Genomic DNA, 12,906 nt, shown 5'->3' with positions numbered 1-12,906 from the left:
ATCTAGGGTGATTTATAGTTAGGGGGTCATCTCAAAATACAGCAGCTACTGCAAGTAAGACAACCACATATCTCAGTCATAGTAAGTACAACTTCTTCTCAATAAAGCAGCTATCAGCAAAGTCAGTAAGAAAAGACGAGTAAATGTGTGTTAGTTTTATTAGTATGGCTGTTCACACTTCCTCTTTCATTCTGCATTAACAGACTCACTAATACTGTTTTCTCTCTGTCTCTCTCCTCAGGGAGAGCGGTTGAGGATCCCTCCCAACCAGTGTTGTCCAGAATGTCTGCCCTCCTCCCAGGGCTCTTGTCAGCATGAAGAAGCTGTTTATGGGGTCAGTAAATGACACTGACCGCTGTGGAAGACCAGAGAAAATATCTGCCGTCTCTACTCTGTCACCCTCCTCTCTTTAATCCTCTCCTCTAAGTCCGTCCCCCTCCTCTCCTCTAACTCCGTCCCCCTCCTCTCCTCTAACTCCGTCCCCCTTCTCTCCTCTAACTCCGTCCCCCTTCTCTCCTCTAACTCCGTCCCCCTCCTCTCCTCTAACTCCGTCCCCCTCCTCTCCTCTAACTCCGTCCCCCTTCTCTCCTCTAACTCCGTCCCCCTTCTCTCCTCTAACTCCGTCCTCCTCCTCTCTCCTCTAACTCCGTCCCCCTTCTCTCCTCTAACTCCGTCCCCCTTCTCTCCTCTAACTCCGTCCTCCTCCTCTCTCCTCCAACTCCGTCCTCCTCCTCTCTCCTCCCCCTCCTCTCCTCTCTCACCACCCTCTCCTCCAACTCCGTCCTCCTCCTCTCTCCTCCAACTCCGTCCTCCTCTCTCTCCTCCCCCTCCTCTCCTCTCCTCTAACTCTGTCCCCTTCCTCTTATCCTACTTCCCCTTCTCTCCACTAACTCCCTCCCCCTCCTCTCCTCTCTCACCACCCTCTCCTCTAACTCCGTCCTCCCCCTCCTCTCCTCCCCCTCCTCTCCTCTCCTCTCTCACCACCCTCTCCTCTAACTCCGTCCTCCCCCTCCTCTCCTCCCCTCCTCTCCTCTAACTCCGTCCTCCCCCTCCTCTCCCCCTCCCCTCCTCTAACTCCGTCCCCCTCCTCTAACTCCTTCCCCCTCCTCTCCTCCAACTCCTTCCCCCTCCTCTCCTCCCCCTCCTCTCCTCTCCTCTCTCACCACCCTCTCCTCCAACTCCGTCCTCCTCCCTCTCTCCTCCCCCCTCCTCTCCTCTCCTCTCACCACCCTCTCCTCTAACTCCGTCCTCCTCCTCTCCATCCTCCCCCTCCTCTCCTCTAACTCCTTCCCCCTCCTCTCCTCCCCTCCTCTCCTCCAACTCCTTCCCCCTCCTCTCCTCCCCCTCCTCTCCTCCAACTCCTTCCCCCTCCTCTCCTCCCCTCCTCTCCTCTAACTCCTTCCCCTCCCTCTCCTCCCCCTCCTCTCCTCTCCTCTCTCACCACCCTCTCCTCCAACTCCGTCCTCCTCCTCTCTCCTCCCCCTCCTCTCCTCTCCTCTCTCACCACCCTCTCCTCTAACTCCGTCCTCCCCCTCCTCTCCGTCCTCCCCCTCCTCTCCTCTAACTCCTTCCCCCTCCTCTCCTCCCCCTCCTCTCCTCCAACTCCTTCCCCCTCCTCTCCTCCCCCTCCTCTCCTCTAACTCTGTCCCCCCTCCTCTCCTCCCCCTCCTCTCCTCCAACTCCTTCCCCCCTCCTCTCCTCCCCCTCCTCTCCTCCAACTCCTTCCCCCTCCCTCTCCTCCCCCTCCTCTCCTCTAACTCCTTCCCCCTCCTCTCCTCCCCCTCCTCTCCTCTAACTCCTTCCCCCTCCTCTCCTCCTCCTCCTCTCCTCCCCCTCCTCTCCTCTAACTCCTTCCCCCTCCTCTCCTCCAACTCCGTCCTCCTCCTCTCGTCTCTCTTTAATCCTCTCCTCCTAATGCACAATTGCTTTCTTGTTAGCCTCCACTTTTGCCTACTCACATAGAGATGGTTGGTTGGCTGACATATTTTTAGGTAGAAAAAGCCTCATTGGCCAGAGTTTAGGATTCCATTGGGGTCGCCTAAGACTCAAGTGTCTTTCACACTTTTACAAGGCTCTACTGAGGCAGGGCACTCATGTTTTGAGAGGATCTTCCTGGGCCCTTTCAAGGCTTAGCTAACTGAGTTGGGGAGAGTGGAGGAAAGGAGCGTGAGAAAATGTAGTGTGTTGACTAACAGGGTACATGTATGTGGTATAAGAATAGAATGTTGATTTGTGTTGTTATTTATGGAAGCTTTTGTTAGTCATTTCTTCAGGGCTGGGGCTATAGGGAGGTGAGATACTGGACTAGTGACTTATAGAGTACAGCTAGTGGTCAAGATGAAATGTTATTTCTCTCTCTCTCTCTCTCTCTCTCTCTCTCTCTCTCTCTCTCTCTCTCTCTCTCTCTCCCTCTCCCTCTACATCCCCCTCACATTGTAAATAATTATTTGTTCTTAATTGACTTACCTGGTTAAATAGATGTTGAATAAAATAAATAAAACACTACCCCCTCCCCTCAGCATGACAGCCAGTGGAGTGCCTCCCAGTGCCAGGTGTGTGTGTGTTCTGGGGGTAGTGTATCCTGTGGTCCAAGACCCTGCCCTCCTCTCAGCTGCCCCCCAGACCAGACCGCCTTCACCCCCACCGGAGACTGCTGCCCCAAGTGTGCCCGCCATGGAGGTAGGTTTCGCAGAGAATGAAGGTTGCCTCAGGTTAGCTCATATCTGTCAGCTCTATTATAAATGTGCTGTGGGGCCTTCTGCAGCGCTACGCTAGGCAGCTAGCTAGCTAGCGCCTAAACTGGGAATTCCCTTTGCTGCTAGCTACAAACCTGATGCTGTCTCCTTTAAGGCTTTCACCTCATCTTCAGGTTGCTTTTTTCTTCTCATCAGCTTCTCCTAGCTGAATGTATCTCTGTAAATTGACAAGACATGACTTACATTCAAAGTAGTAGTTGTTGAGCAAAACTTGGCTTACATTCAAAGTAGTAGACGTTGAGCGAGTTAGCGTTAGCGTCTGCACTGGAACCCCTTTCTAATGTAGCATGAGATGATAATTAGATGCTACATGCTAGCTAGAGAGATGTTAAGAAACATATGAGTTGAAGTATCTCTGACTCCACTTCCACTTCAGGACCTCTGTTCCTGTGTTAAGGACCCCTGGGGCTGTCCACGCTACTGCCAGATCTATAATATATGTAAATGTAAATAACATCCTGGATGTTAGCTGGGTTTCTAACTGGGCACTATGTATAGCACCTCTCTAGTGGATATAGTGACACATGCAACACTCACACACACACAAACCACAACTTTGCTCTTTACTGTACTTACAGTGTGTCTGTCTGTGTGTGTGTGTGTCTCCGCGTGTCTCCGTGTGTGTGTGTGTGTGTCTGTCCACAGCATCCTGTTCCTGGGAGGGCCATGAGTACAGGGATGGGGAGGAGTGGAGGCCCAGCCTGTGTTCTATGTGTGTGTGTAACAACCGGTTATCTCAGTGCTATGCAGCAGAGTGTCAGCCTGTCGCCTGCAAACAGGTTAGGAAGACTGTCACAGCCACACACACACACACACACACACACACACCCACTGACGTGTGTGTCTCTCCAACAGCATGAGAATCTGGTGATCCAACCTGGACAGTGCTGTCCACAATGTGTCTCCAACCCCTGCCTCTCTGCTGGGAAGGAGTACAAGGTACTACAACTTCTCAGAGAGAGTGTGGGTGGGTGGGTGGGTGTGTGTGTGTGTGGGTGTGGGTGGGTGTGTGTGTGGGTGTGTGGGTGGGTGTGTGTGGGTGTGTGTGGGTGGGTGGGTGGGTGTGTAGGTGTGGGTGTGTGTGGCTGGGTGTGTGTGGGTGTGTGTGGCTGTGTGTGGGTGTGTGTGTGGGTGTGTGTGGGTGTGCGTGGGTGTGTGTGGGTGTCTGTGGCTGTGTGTGGTTTGTGTGGCTGTGTGTGTGTGTTGGTGTGTGTTGGTGTGTGTGGCTGTGTGTGGGTGGGTGTGTGTGCGTGGGTGTGTGTGTGTGTGGATGTGTGTGTGTGTGTGTGTGGATGTGTGAGTGTGTAGGTATTTAAATGTTTCCCCTTAATCCACTCGAGTGTTGCTTTAGCAGTATGCTTAGGGTCATTGTCCTGCTGGAAGGTGAACCTCCGTCTCAGTCTCAAATCTCTGTAAGACTGAAACAGGTTTCCCTCAAGAATTTCCCTGTATTTAGTGCCATCCATCATTCCTTCAATTCTGACCAGTTTCCCAGTCCCTGCCAATGAAAAACATCCCCACAGCATGATGCTGCCACCACCATGCTTCACTGTGGGGATGGTGTTCTCGGGGTGGTTTGCACCAGACATAGCGTTTTCCTTGATGGCCAAAAAGCTCACTTTTAGTCTCATCTGACCAGAGTACCTTCTTCCATATGTTTGGGGAGTCTCCCACATGCCTTTTGGCGAACACCAAACGTGTTTTTTTTTTTTTTTTCTTTAAGCAATGGCTTTTTTTCTGGCCACTCTTCCGTAAAGCCCAGCTCTGTGGGGTGTACGGCTTAAAGTGGTCCTATGGACAGATACTCCAATCTCCGCTGTGGAGCTTTGCAGCTCCTTCAGGGTTATCTTTGGTCTTTTTGTTGCCTCTCTGATTAATACCCTCCTAGTCTGGTCTGTGAGTTTTGTTGGGCGGCCTTCTCTTGGCAGGTTTGTTGTGATGCCATATTCTTTCAATTTTTTAATAATGGATTTAATGGTGCTCCGTGGGATGTTTAAAGTTTCTGATATTTTTTATAACCCAACCCTGATCTGTACTTCTCCACAACTATGTCCCTGACCTGTTTGGAGAGCTCGTTGGTCTTCATGGTGTCGCTTGCTTGGTGGTGCCCCTTGCTTAGTGGTGTTGCAGACTCTGGGGCCTTTCAAAACAGGTGTATATATACTGAGATCATGTGACAGATCATGTGACGCTTAGATTGCACACAGGTGGACTTTATTTAACTAATTATGTAACTTCTTAAGGTAATTGGTTGCACCAGATCTTATTTAGGGGCTTCATAGCAAAGGGGGTGAATACATATGCAAGCACCACTTTTTCGTTATTTATTTTTTAGAATTTCACTTCACAAATTCAGACTATTTTGTGTATGTCCATTACATGAAATCCAAATAAAAATCTATTTACATTATGCAACAAAATAGGAAAAACGCCAAGGGGGATGAATACTTTTGCAAGGCACTGTATAGTTGGTTTGTTTTTGTTTACCTAAGGACTGTTAAGTACAAGGTTATACTCAGCCCAGGCAACGCTGCCCAACGTCCACAGAGATTAAAAAGCTTCTCTCTCTGTATTGTTCTTGTCATGTAGCGAATGGAGAAAACGTGTTAACTCTGCCACTGTGATAGCTGTTGTACTTACACAGTGTTGTATAAGGGAAAGTTATGTGTGTGTGTGTGTGTGTGTGTGTTATGTAAGGGAAAGTCACGTGTGTGTGTCTGATAGACTGTAAATTGTGTGTGTGTGTGTGTGTGTGTGTGTCTGTGTGTGTGTGTGTGTGTGTGTGTGTGTGTGTGTCTGTGTGTGTGTGTCTGTGTGTGTGTGTGTGTGTGTCTGTGTGTGTGTGTGTCTGTGTGTGTGTGTGTGTGTATGCGTGTGTGTGGGTGTGTGTGGGTGTGTGTGTGTGTGTGTGTGTGGGTGTGTGTGTGTGCGCCACTCTCTGGACCTCTTCTCTTTTCATCACACACACACACACACACACACACGCCCACACACACACCCACACACACACACGCATACACACACATACAAGAAAACAGGTTAGAGCTGTAACATGATGTGTGTAAAATGAAGAGGATATTAATAATTATCTTTAATAAATAACAAACTGTGTATTTGTGCGTGTGTGTCTGTGCATCTGTGCGTGTCTGTGTGTGTCTGTGCGTGTGTGTGTTTGTGCATGTGTGTGTGTGTGTGTTCTGTGTGTGTGTGTTTGTGTGTGTGTGTGTTTTTTGCGTGTGTTTGTGTGTGTTTTTGCGTGTGTGTGTGTGTGTGTGTGTGTGTGTGTGTTTTTGCGTGTGTGTGTGTGCGTGTGTGTGTGTGTGTGTGTGTGTGTGTGTGTGTGTGTGTGTGTGTGTGTGTGTGTGTGTGTGTGTGTCTGCAGCACGGTGAGCAGTGGCAGAAGAGCAGCTGCACCAGGTGTGTGTGTGATCGGGGCCAGTCTCGCTGTCACACACACACCTGTCCGCCCAGGGCCTGTGAGAAGGTACACAGAAAGAGTCTATGGATGTTACTATGTCTGTCTGTGTGTCTGACACGTATATTAATAGCATGAACACCAGGGATCATCAATTAGATTCAGCCGTGGGCCGATTTTTTCTGGAGCCGGATGGTCGGGGGGACGGAACATAATTACAAATAATTTGTAGACTGCGAATTGACCGCAAGAAGCCCAAACAGATATAATGTTTGACTAAATCATAATCATTTCAAACCTTGTTTACATTTGTATATGATCGCGTGTCTCTCTATTATGTGTGGGAATACTTGGGAACAGATTTCTAAAATTAAAATCACTGGGAGCTGATCTCCTGGTGTTTTTACAGTCTTTTATGTCTAACAATAAAAATTCCACAAATTTGCTCAGAATACTTGGGGGGCCAAATAAAACCACCCGCGGGCCAAATTCGGTCCACGGGCCGCCAGTTGGGGAACACTGATGTTCTATTCATAATTAATTTATTGATGCTTACTCATGAAAGTTATTATAAAGTGTTTCCGGCCAATACCCTTCCCATGATCCCTTGCAGGGCCAGACCAAAGTGAAGAGGGCGGGGCAGTGTTGTGACGAGTGTGTTGCCGCCAAGGGCAGCTGCCTGTATGAGCTCACCGTCCGTTACCACGGTGACATGTGGAATGGCACCGGCTGCGAGTTCTGCACCTGCGAGAAGGGACAGGTCCTCTGCCAGAGAGCCCAGTGTGCCCGAGTCGAATGCCCGACGGTAGGCCAAACCCGACTGAAAATAAATAAATAAAATAGGTACAAATATCTGCTCCTAGTTGTATATACAGTACCAGTCAAAAGTTTGGACACACCTACTCATTCTAGGGTTTTTCTTTATTTTTACTATTTTCTACATTGTGTAATAATAGTGAAAACATCAAAACTATGAAATAACACATTTGTAATCATGTAGTAACCAAAAAAGTGTTAAACAAATCAAAATATATTTTATATTTGAGATTCTTCAAAGTATCCGCCCTTTGCTTTGATGACAGCTTTGCACACTCTTGGCATTCTCTCAACCAGCTTCATGAGGTAGTCACCTGGAATGCATTTATTTTAACAGGTATGCCTTGTTAAATGTTAATTTGTGGAATTTCTTTCCTTCTTAATGCGTTTGAGCCAATCAGTTGTGTTGTGACAAGGTAGGGGTGGTATACAGAAGATAGCCCTATTTGGTGAAAGACCAAGTCCATATTATGGAAAGAACAGCTCAAATAAGCAAAGAGAAACGACAGTCCATCATTACTTTAAGACATGAAGGTCAGTCAATATGGAAAATTTCAAGAACTTTGAAAGTTTCTTCAAGTGCAGTCGCAAAAACCATCAAGCGCTATGATGAAACTGGCTCTCATGAGGACCGCCACAGGAAAGGAAGACCCAGAGTTACCTCTGCTGCAGAGGATAGGTTAATTAGAGTTACCATCCTCAGAAATTGCAGCCCAAATAAATGCAAAAAGTAACAGATACATCTCAACATCAACTGTTCAGAGGAGACTGTGTGAATCAGGCCTTCATGGTCGAATTGCTGCAAAGAAACCACTACTAAAGGACACCAATAATAAGAAGAGACTTGCTTGGGCCAAGAAACGCGAGCAATGGACATTAGACCGGTGGAAATCTGTCCTTTGGTCTGATGAGTCCAAATGTGAGATTTTTGGTTCCAACCGCCGTGTCTTTGTGAGACGCAGAGTAGGTGAATGGATGTATGCTCCCACTAACTGTAAGTCGCACTGGATAAGAGCATCTGCTAAATGACTAAAATGTAAATGTGAATGGATGATCTCTGCATGTTTGGTTCTGATAAATGATGTAAATGTAAAATGTACAGTGAGGGAAAAAAGTATTTGATCCCCTGTTGATTTTGTTTATTTGCCCACTGACAAAGACATGATCAGTCTATAATTTTAATGGTAGGTTTATTTGAATAGTGAGAGACAGAATAACAACAAAAAAATCCAGAAAAACGCATGTCAAAAATGTTATAAATTGATTTGAATTTTAATGAGGGAAATAAGTATTTGACCCCTCTGCAAAACATGACTTAGTACTTGGTGGCAAAACCCTTGTTGGCAATCACAGATCAGACGTTTCTTGTAGTTGGCCACCAGGTTTGCACAAATCTCAGGAGGGATTTTGTTCCTCTCCTCTTTGCAGATCTTCTCCAAGTCATTAAGGTTTCGAGGCTGACATTTGGCAACTCGAACCTTCAGCTCCCTCCACAGATGTTCTATGGGATTAAGGTCTGGAGACTGGCTAGGCCACTCCAGGACCTTAATGTGCTTCTTCTTGAGCCACTCCTTTGTTGACTTGGCCGTGTGTTTTGGGTCATTGTCATGCTGGAATACCCATCCACGACCCATTTTCAATGCCCTGGCTGAGGGAAGGAGGTTCTCACCCAAGATTTGACGGTACATGGCCCCGTCCATCGCCCCTTTGATGCGGTGAAGTTGTCCTGTCCCCTTACCAGAAAAACACCCCCAAAGCATAATGTTTCCTCCTCCATGTTTGACGGTGGGGATGGTGTTCTTGGGGTCATAGGCAGCATTCCTCCTCCTCCAAACACAGCGAGTTGAGTTGATGCCAAAGAGCTCGATTTTGGTCTCATCTGACCACAACACTTTCACCCAGTTCTCCCTTGAATCATTCAGATGTTCATTGGCAAACCCTGTATATGTGCTTTCTTGAGCAGGGGGACCTTGCGGGTGCTGCAGGATTTCAGTCCTTCACAGCGTAGTGTGTTACCAATTGTTTTCTTGGTGACGATGGTCCCAGCTGCCTTGAGATCATTGACAAGATCCTCCGTGTAGTTCTGGGCTGATTCCTCACCGTTCTCATGATCATTGCAACTCCACGAGGTGAGGTCTTGCATGGAGCCCCAGGCCGAGGGAGATTGACAGTTCTTTTGTGTTTCTTCCATTTGCGAATAATCGCACCAACTGTTGTCACCTTCTCACCAAGCTGTTTTGCGATGTTCTTGTAGCCCATTCCAGCCTTGTGTAGGTCTACAATCTTGTCCCTGACATCCTTGGAGAGCTCTTTGGTCTTGGCCATGGTGGAGAGTTTGGAATCTGATTGATTGATTGCTTCTGTGGACAGGTGTCTTTTATACAGGTAACAAGCTGAGATTAGGAGCACTCCCTTTAAGAGTGTGCTCCTAATCTCAGCTCATTACCTGTATAAAAGACACCTGTATAAAAGACACCTGGGAGCCAGAAATCTTTCTGATTGAGAGGGGGTCAAATACTTATTTCCCTCATTAAAATTCAAATGAATTTATAACATTTTTGACATGTGTTTTTCTGGATTTTTTTGTTGTTATTCTGTCTCTCACTGTTCAAATTAACCTACCATTAAAATTATAGACTGATCATTTCTTTGTCAGTGGACAAACATACAAAATCATCAGGGGATCAAATACTTTTTTTCCCTCACTGTAAATGTGAAGCAGGAGGAGGTGTGATGGTGTGGGGTGCTTTGCTGGTGACACTGTCAATGATTTATTTAGAATTCAAGGCACACTTAACCAGCATGGCTATCACAGCATTCTGCAGCGATACGCCATCCCATCTGGTTTGGGCTTAGTGGGACTATCGTTTGTTTTTCAACAGGACAATTACCCAACACACCTCCAGGCTGTGTAAAGGTTGTTTGACCAGAAGGAGAGTGATGGAGTGCTGCATCATATAACCTGGCCTCCACAATCACCCGACCTCAACCCAATTGAGATAGTTTGGGATGAGTTGGACCGCAGAGTGAAGGAAAAGCAGCCAACAAGTGCTCAGCATATGTGGGAACTCTTTCAAAACTGTTGGAAAAACATTCCAGGTGAAGCTGATTGAGAAAATGCCAAGAGTGTGCAAAGCTGTCATCAGGGCAAAGGGTGGCTACTTTGAAGACTCTAAAATCTAAAATATATTTTGATTTGTTTAACACTGTTTTGGTTACTACATGATTCCATATGTGTTATTTCATAGTTTAATGTCTTCACTATTATTCTACAATGTAAAAAATAGTAAAAATAAAGAAAAACCCTTGAATGTTTATCTGCATCATGCTGGCTGCCTTTTTGTAGTTAGGAATAAATACAAATAAAAACCAGGATGTAACATAGCGATTTCATCATGGATATCTCTCTTCATTATAAGACGTTATTTACTAGCTCAGTGCTTGGCCTACATACAGAACCATACAAGAATATGTGGCAGGAGTTTTATGGGGGCAAAATAAGTACAAACACAGGCTTGAAATTCAGTGAATTTTACTCTAGACTATTGGAAATATTATGACTTAAAAGCTTTAAAATCTAGATTCCATAAAACCTGTAAGATCCATATCACTGAAATTAAAAGGGTTAGGCAAGATAAATGTGGAATAAACTTGAATCAGTTTTCTACCTTATCAGTCTTTCAAGTTAAAGCCGCATTATGTAGCTTTTTGGGCGACCTGACAAAATCCACATAGAAATGTCAGTTATACTGTAGATCCGTCATTCTCATTGAAAGGAAGTCTAAGAAGCGGTAGATCTGTTCTATGTGCGCTATTTCTATGCTTCCTGTTCTTAAATTGAGTTTTTGCATCTTTTACTTTTGGGTTTGTACACCAGCTTCAAACAGCTGAAAACACAACCTTTTTGGTTATGGAACATGTATTTCACAGCGGTATAGATGGTACAATGATTCTCTTGATTCCAACATTAAAGTTAAGCAGAAATAAAATTATTTTATTATTCTGAACACGTGGTATTAATCCCTCATCCTAAATCTTTGTGTGTGTAATGTAATAAGCAGCCGTGGGAAGTAGACTAGTAGAGTAGATTTTCCCATGAATGGCATCTTTCTATTGATGGTAGCTGAGTAAATAGACTAAGGATAGATTCACTTTGACGTTCTGGATGGTAATTAAAGTTGCATGGGAATTAAGGTGGACACAGCTATTTCCTCCATCCACTGGACTGAAGGAAGGAGAGAATAAGAAGAGGTGAAGAGAGAGAGAGAGAGAGAGAGAGAGAGAAGCGAGAGCGAGAGAGAGCGAGAGCGAGAGCGAGAGCGAGAGCGAGAGCGAGAGCGAGAGCGAGAGCGAGAGCGAGAGCGAGAGCGAGAGAGAGAGAGAGAGAGATGGAGCAGGTGAAGAGAAGAGAAGAGAAGGAGAGAGAAAGATGGAGCAGGTAGAGAGAAGAGAAGAGAAGGAGAGAGAGAAAGATGGAGCAGGTAGAGAGAAGAGAAGAGAAGGAGAGAGAGAAAGATGGAGCAGGTAGAGAGAAGAGAAGGAGAGAGAGAAAGATGGAGCAGGTAGAGAGAAGAGAAGAGAAGGAGAGAGAGAAAGATAGAGCACAAAACACTCACATGTTGTTTTGTCTTCCTAACAGGGTTCAGAGCTGGTCCACCTGCCAGGGAAGTGTTGTCCTGAGTGTCACTCCATGAAGACCTCGTGTGTTTACCCAGACCCTGATCAGTCCTCTGGGAAACCACAGAGACCACTAGCGGTAAGTCGAGATGACTGGCCAGGTGGAATGTATACCATATCACTTGGTGGAACCCATCAAGCTCTTTGAAATGTACACAAAGTGCCTATAGTTTTAGTCTATCATTCTATTCTCATTAAAATCTTTGTATTTTCCCGTCTCTGTCTCTGTCTCTCCCTGTCTCTGTCTCTCCCTGTCTCTCTCTGTCTCTGTCTCTCCCTGTCTCTCCCTGTCTCTGTCTCGCCCTGTCTCTCCCTGTCTCTGTCTCGCCCTGTCTCTGTCTCTTTCTCTGTCTCTGTCTCTCTGTCTCTCCCTGTCTCTGTCTCTCCCTCTCTCCCTGTCTCTCTCTCTCTCCCTGTCTCTCTCTCTCTCTCCCTGTCTCGCCCTGTCTCTCTGTCTCTCCCTGTCTCTGTCTCTCCCTCTCTCCCTGTCTCTCCCTCTCTCCCTGTCTCTCTCTCTCTCTCCCTGTCTCTCCCTGTCTATGTCTCTCCCTGTCTCTGTCTCTCCCTGTGTCTGCCTCTGTCTCTCTCCCTTTCTCTCCCCCTCTCCACCCCCTCTCTCCCTACCCCCCCTCTCTCTCTCTCTCTCTCTCTCTCACCCTCTCCACCCCTCTCTCCCTCACCCCCTCTCTCTCTCACCCTCTCCACCCCTCTCTCCCTCACCCCTCTCTCTCTCTCTCTCTCTCTCTCTCTCTCTCTCTCTCTCTCCCTTTCGCTCCCCCTCTCCACCCCTCTCTCCCCCCTCCACCCCTCTCTCCACCTTCCTTCCCCTTCTCTCCTTCTCCCCTATCTCCCTATAGAACCAGGAGAGATGGAGTGAGGGCCCCTGTAGGGAATGTGAGTGTCGTGAAGGTAGGGTGACCTGCTACCTGACATCCTGTCCCACCTGCCCCCTGGGGACCCTGGCTGTACCCCAACAGGGAACCTGCTGCCCAGAGTGTAAACAGGGTAAGAGTGGCACAACACACACGCAAATGCTCACACACACACACACACACAGGCACGAACATAGGTACACACACACAGCTTTATTTTCGTGAAATTTCTGGACTTTTTGGTGAATCAAAATCCTAATTTTCCCTAAACCTTACTCCTAACCCTTAACCTAACCCTAACCCTAACCCCAAAACCCTAAACCTATCCCTTAAAGGGATACATCTGGATTTTGGCAATGAGGCCCTTTAT

General features: G+C 47.0%; 1 protein-coding gene across 1 annotated transcript in view; it reads left to right on the top strand.

The window, feature by feature from the left end:
• Positions 1–314: 314 nt before the first annotated feature.
• The window catches only part of LOC121584279 (extracellular matrix organizing protein FRAS1-like), a 272,736-nt gene continuing 260,144 nt past the window's right edge, over positions 315–12,906 (top strand). Inside the window, exons 1-6 of the mRNA XM_045225959.1 lie at positions 315–334; positions 2,612–2,679; positions 3,402–3,535; positions 6,785–6,976; positions 11,627–11,743; positions 12,522–12,669. Of these exons, the coding sequence (XP_045081894.1) occupies positions 315–334; positions 2,612–2,679; positions 3,402–3,535; positions 6,785–6,976; positions 11,627–11,743; positions 12,522–12,669 (679 nt within the window). The remainder of the gene's footprint in view (positions 335–2,611; positions 2,680–3,401; positions 3,536–6,784; positions 6,977–11,626; positions 11,744–12,521; positions 12,670–12,906) is intronic.

The sequence above is a fragment of the Coregonus clupeaformis genome, chromosome 16 (assembly GCF_020615455.1).
Source record: "Coregonus clupeaformis isolate EN_2021a chromosome 16, ASM2061545v1, whole genome shotgun sequence".
Taxonomy (NCBI): domain Eukaryota; kingdom Metazoa; phylum Chordata; class Actinopteri; order Salmoniformes; family Salmonidae; genus Coregonus; species Coregonus clupeaformis.
This window is presented reverse-complemented; position numbering and strand designations above follow the sequence as displayed.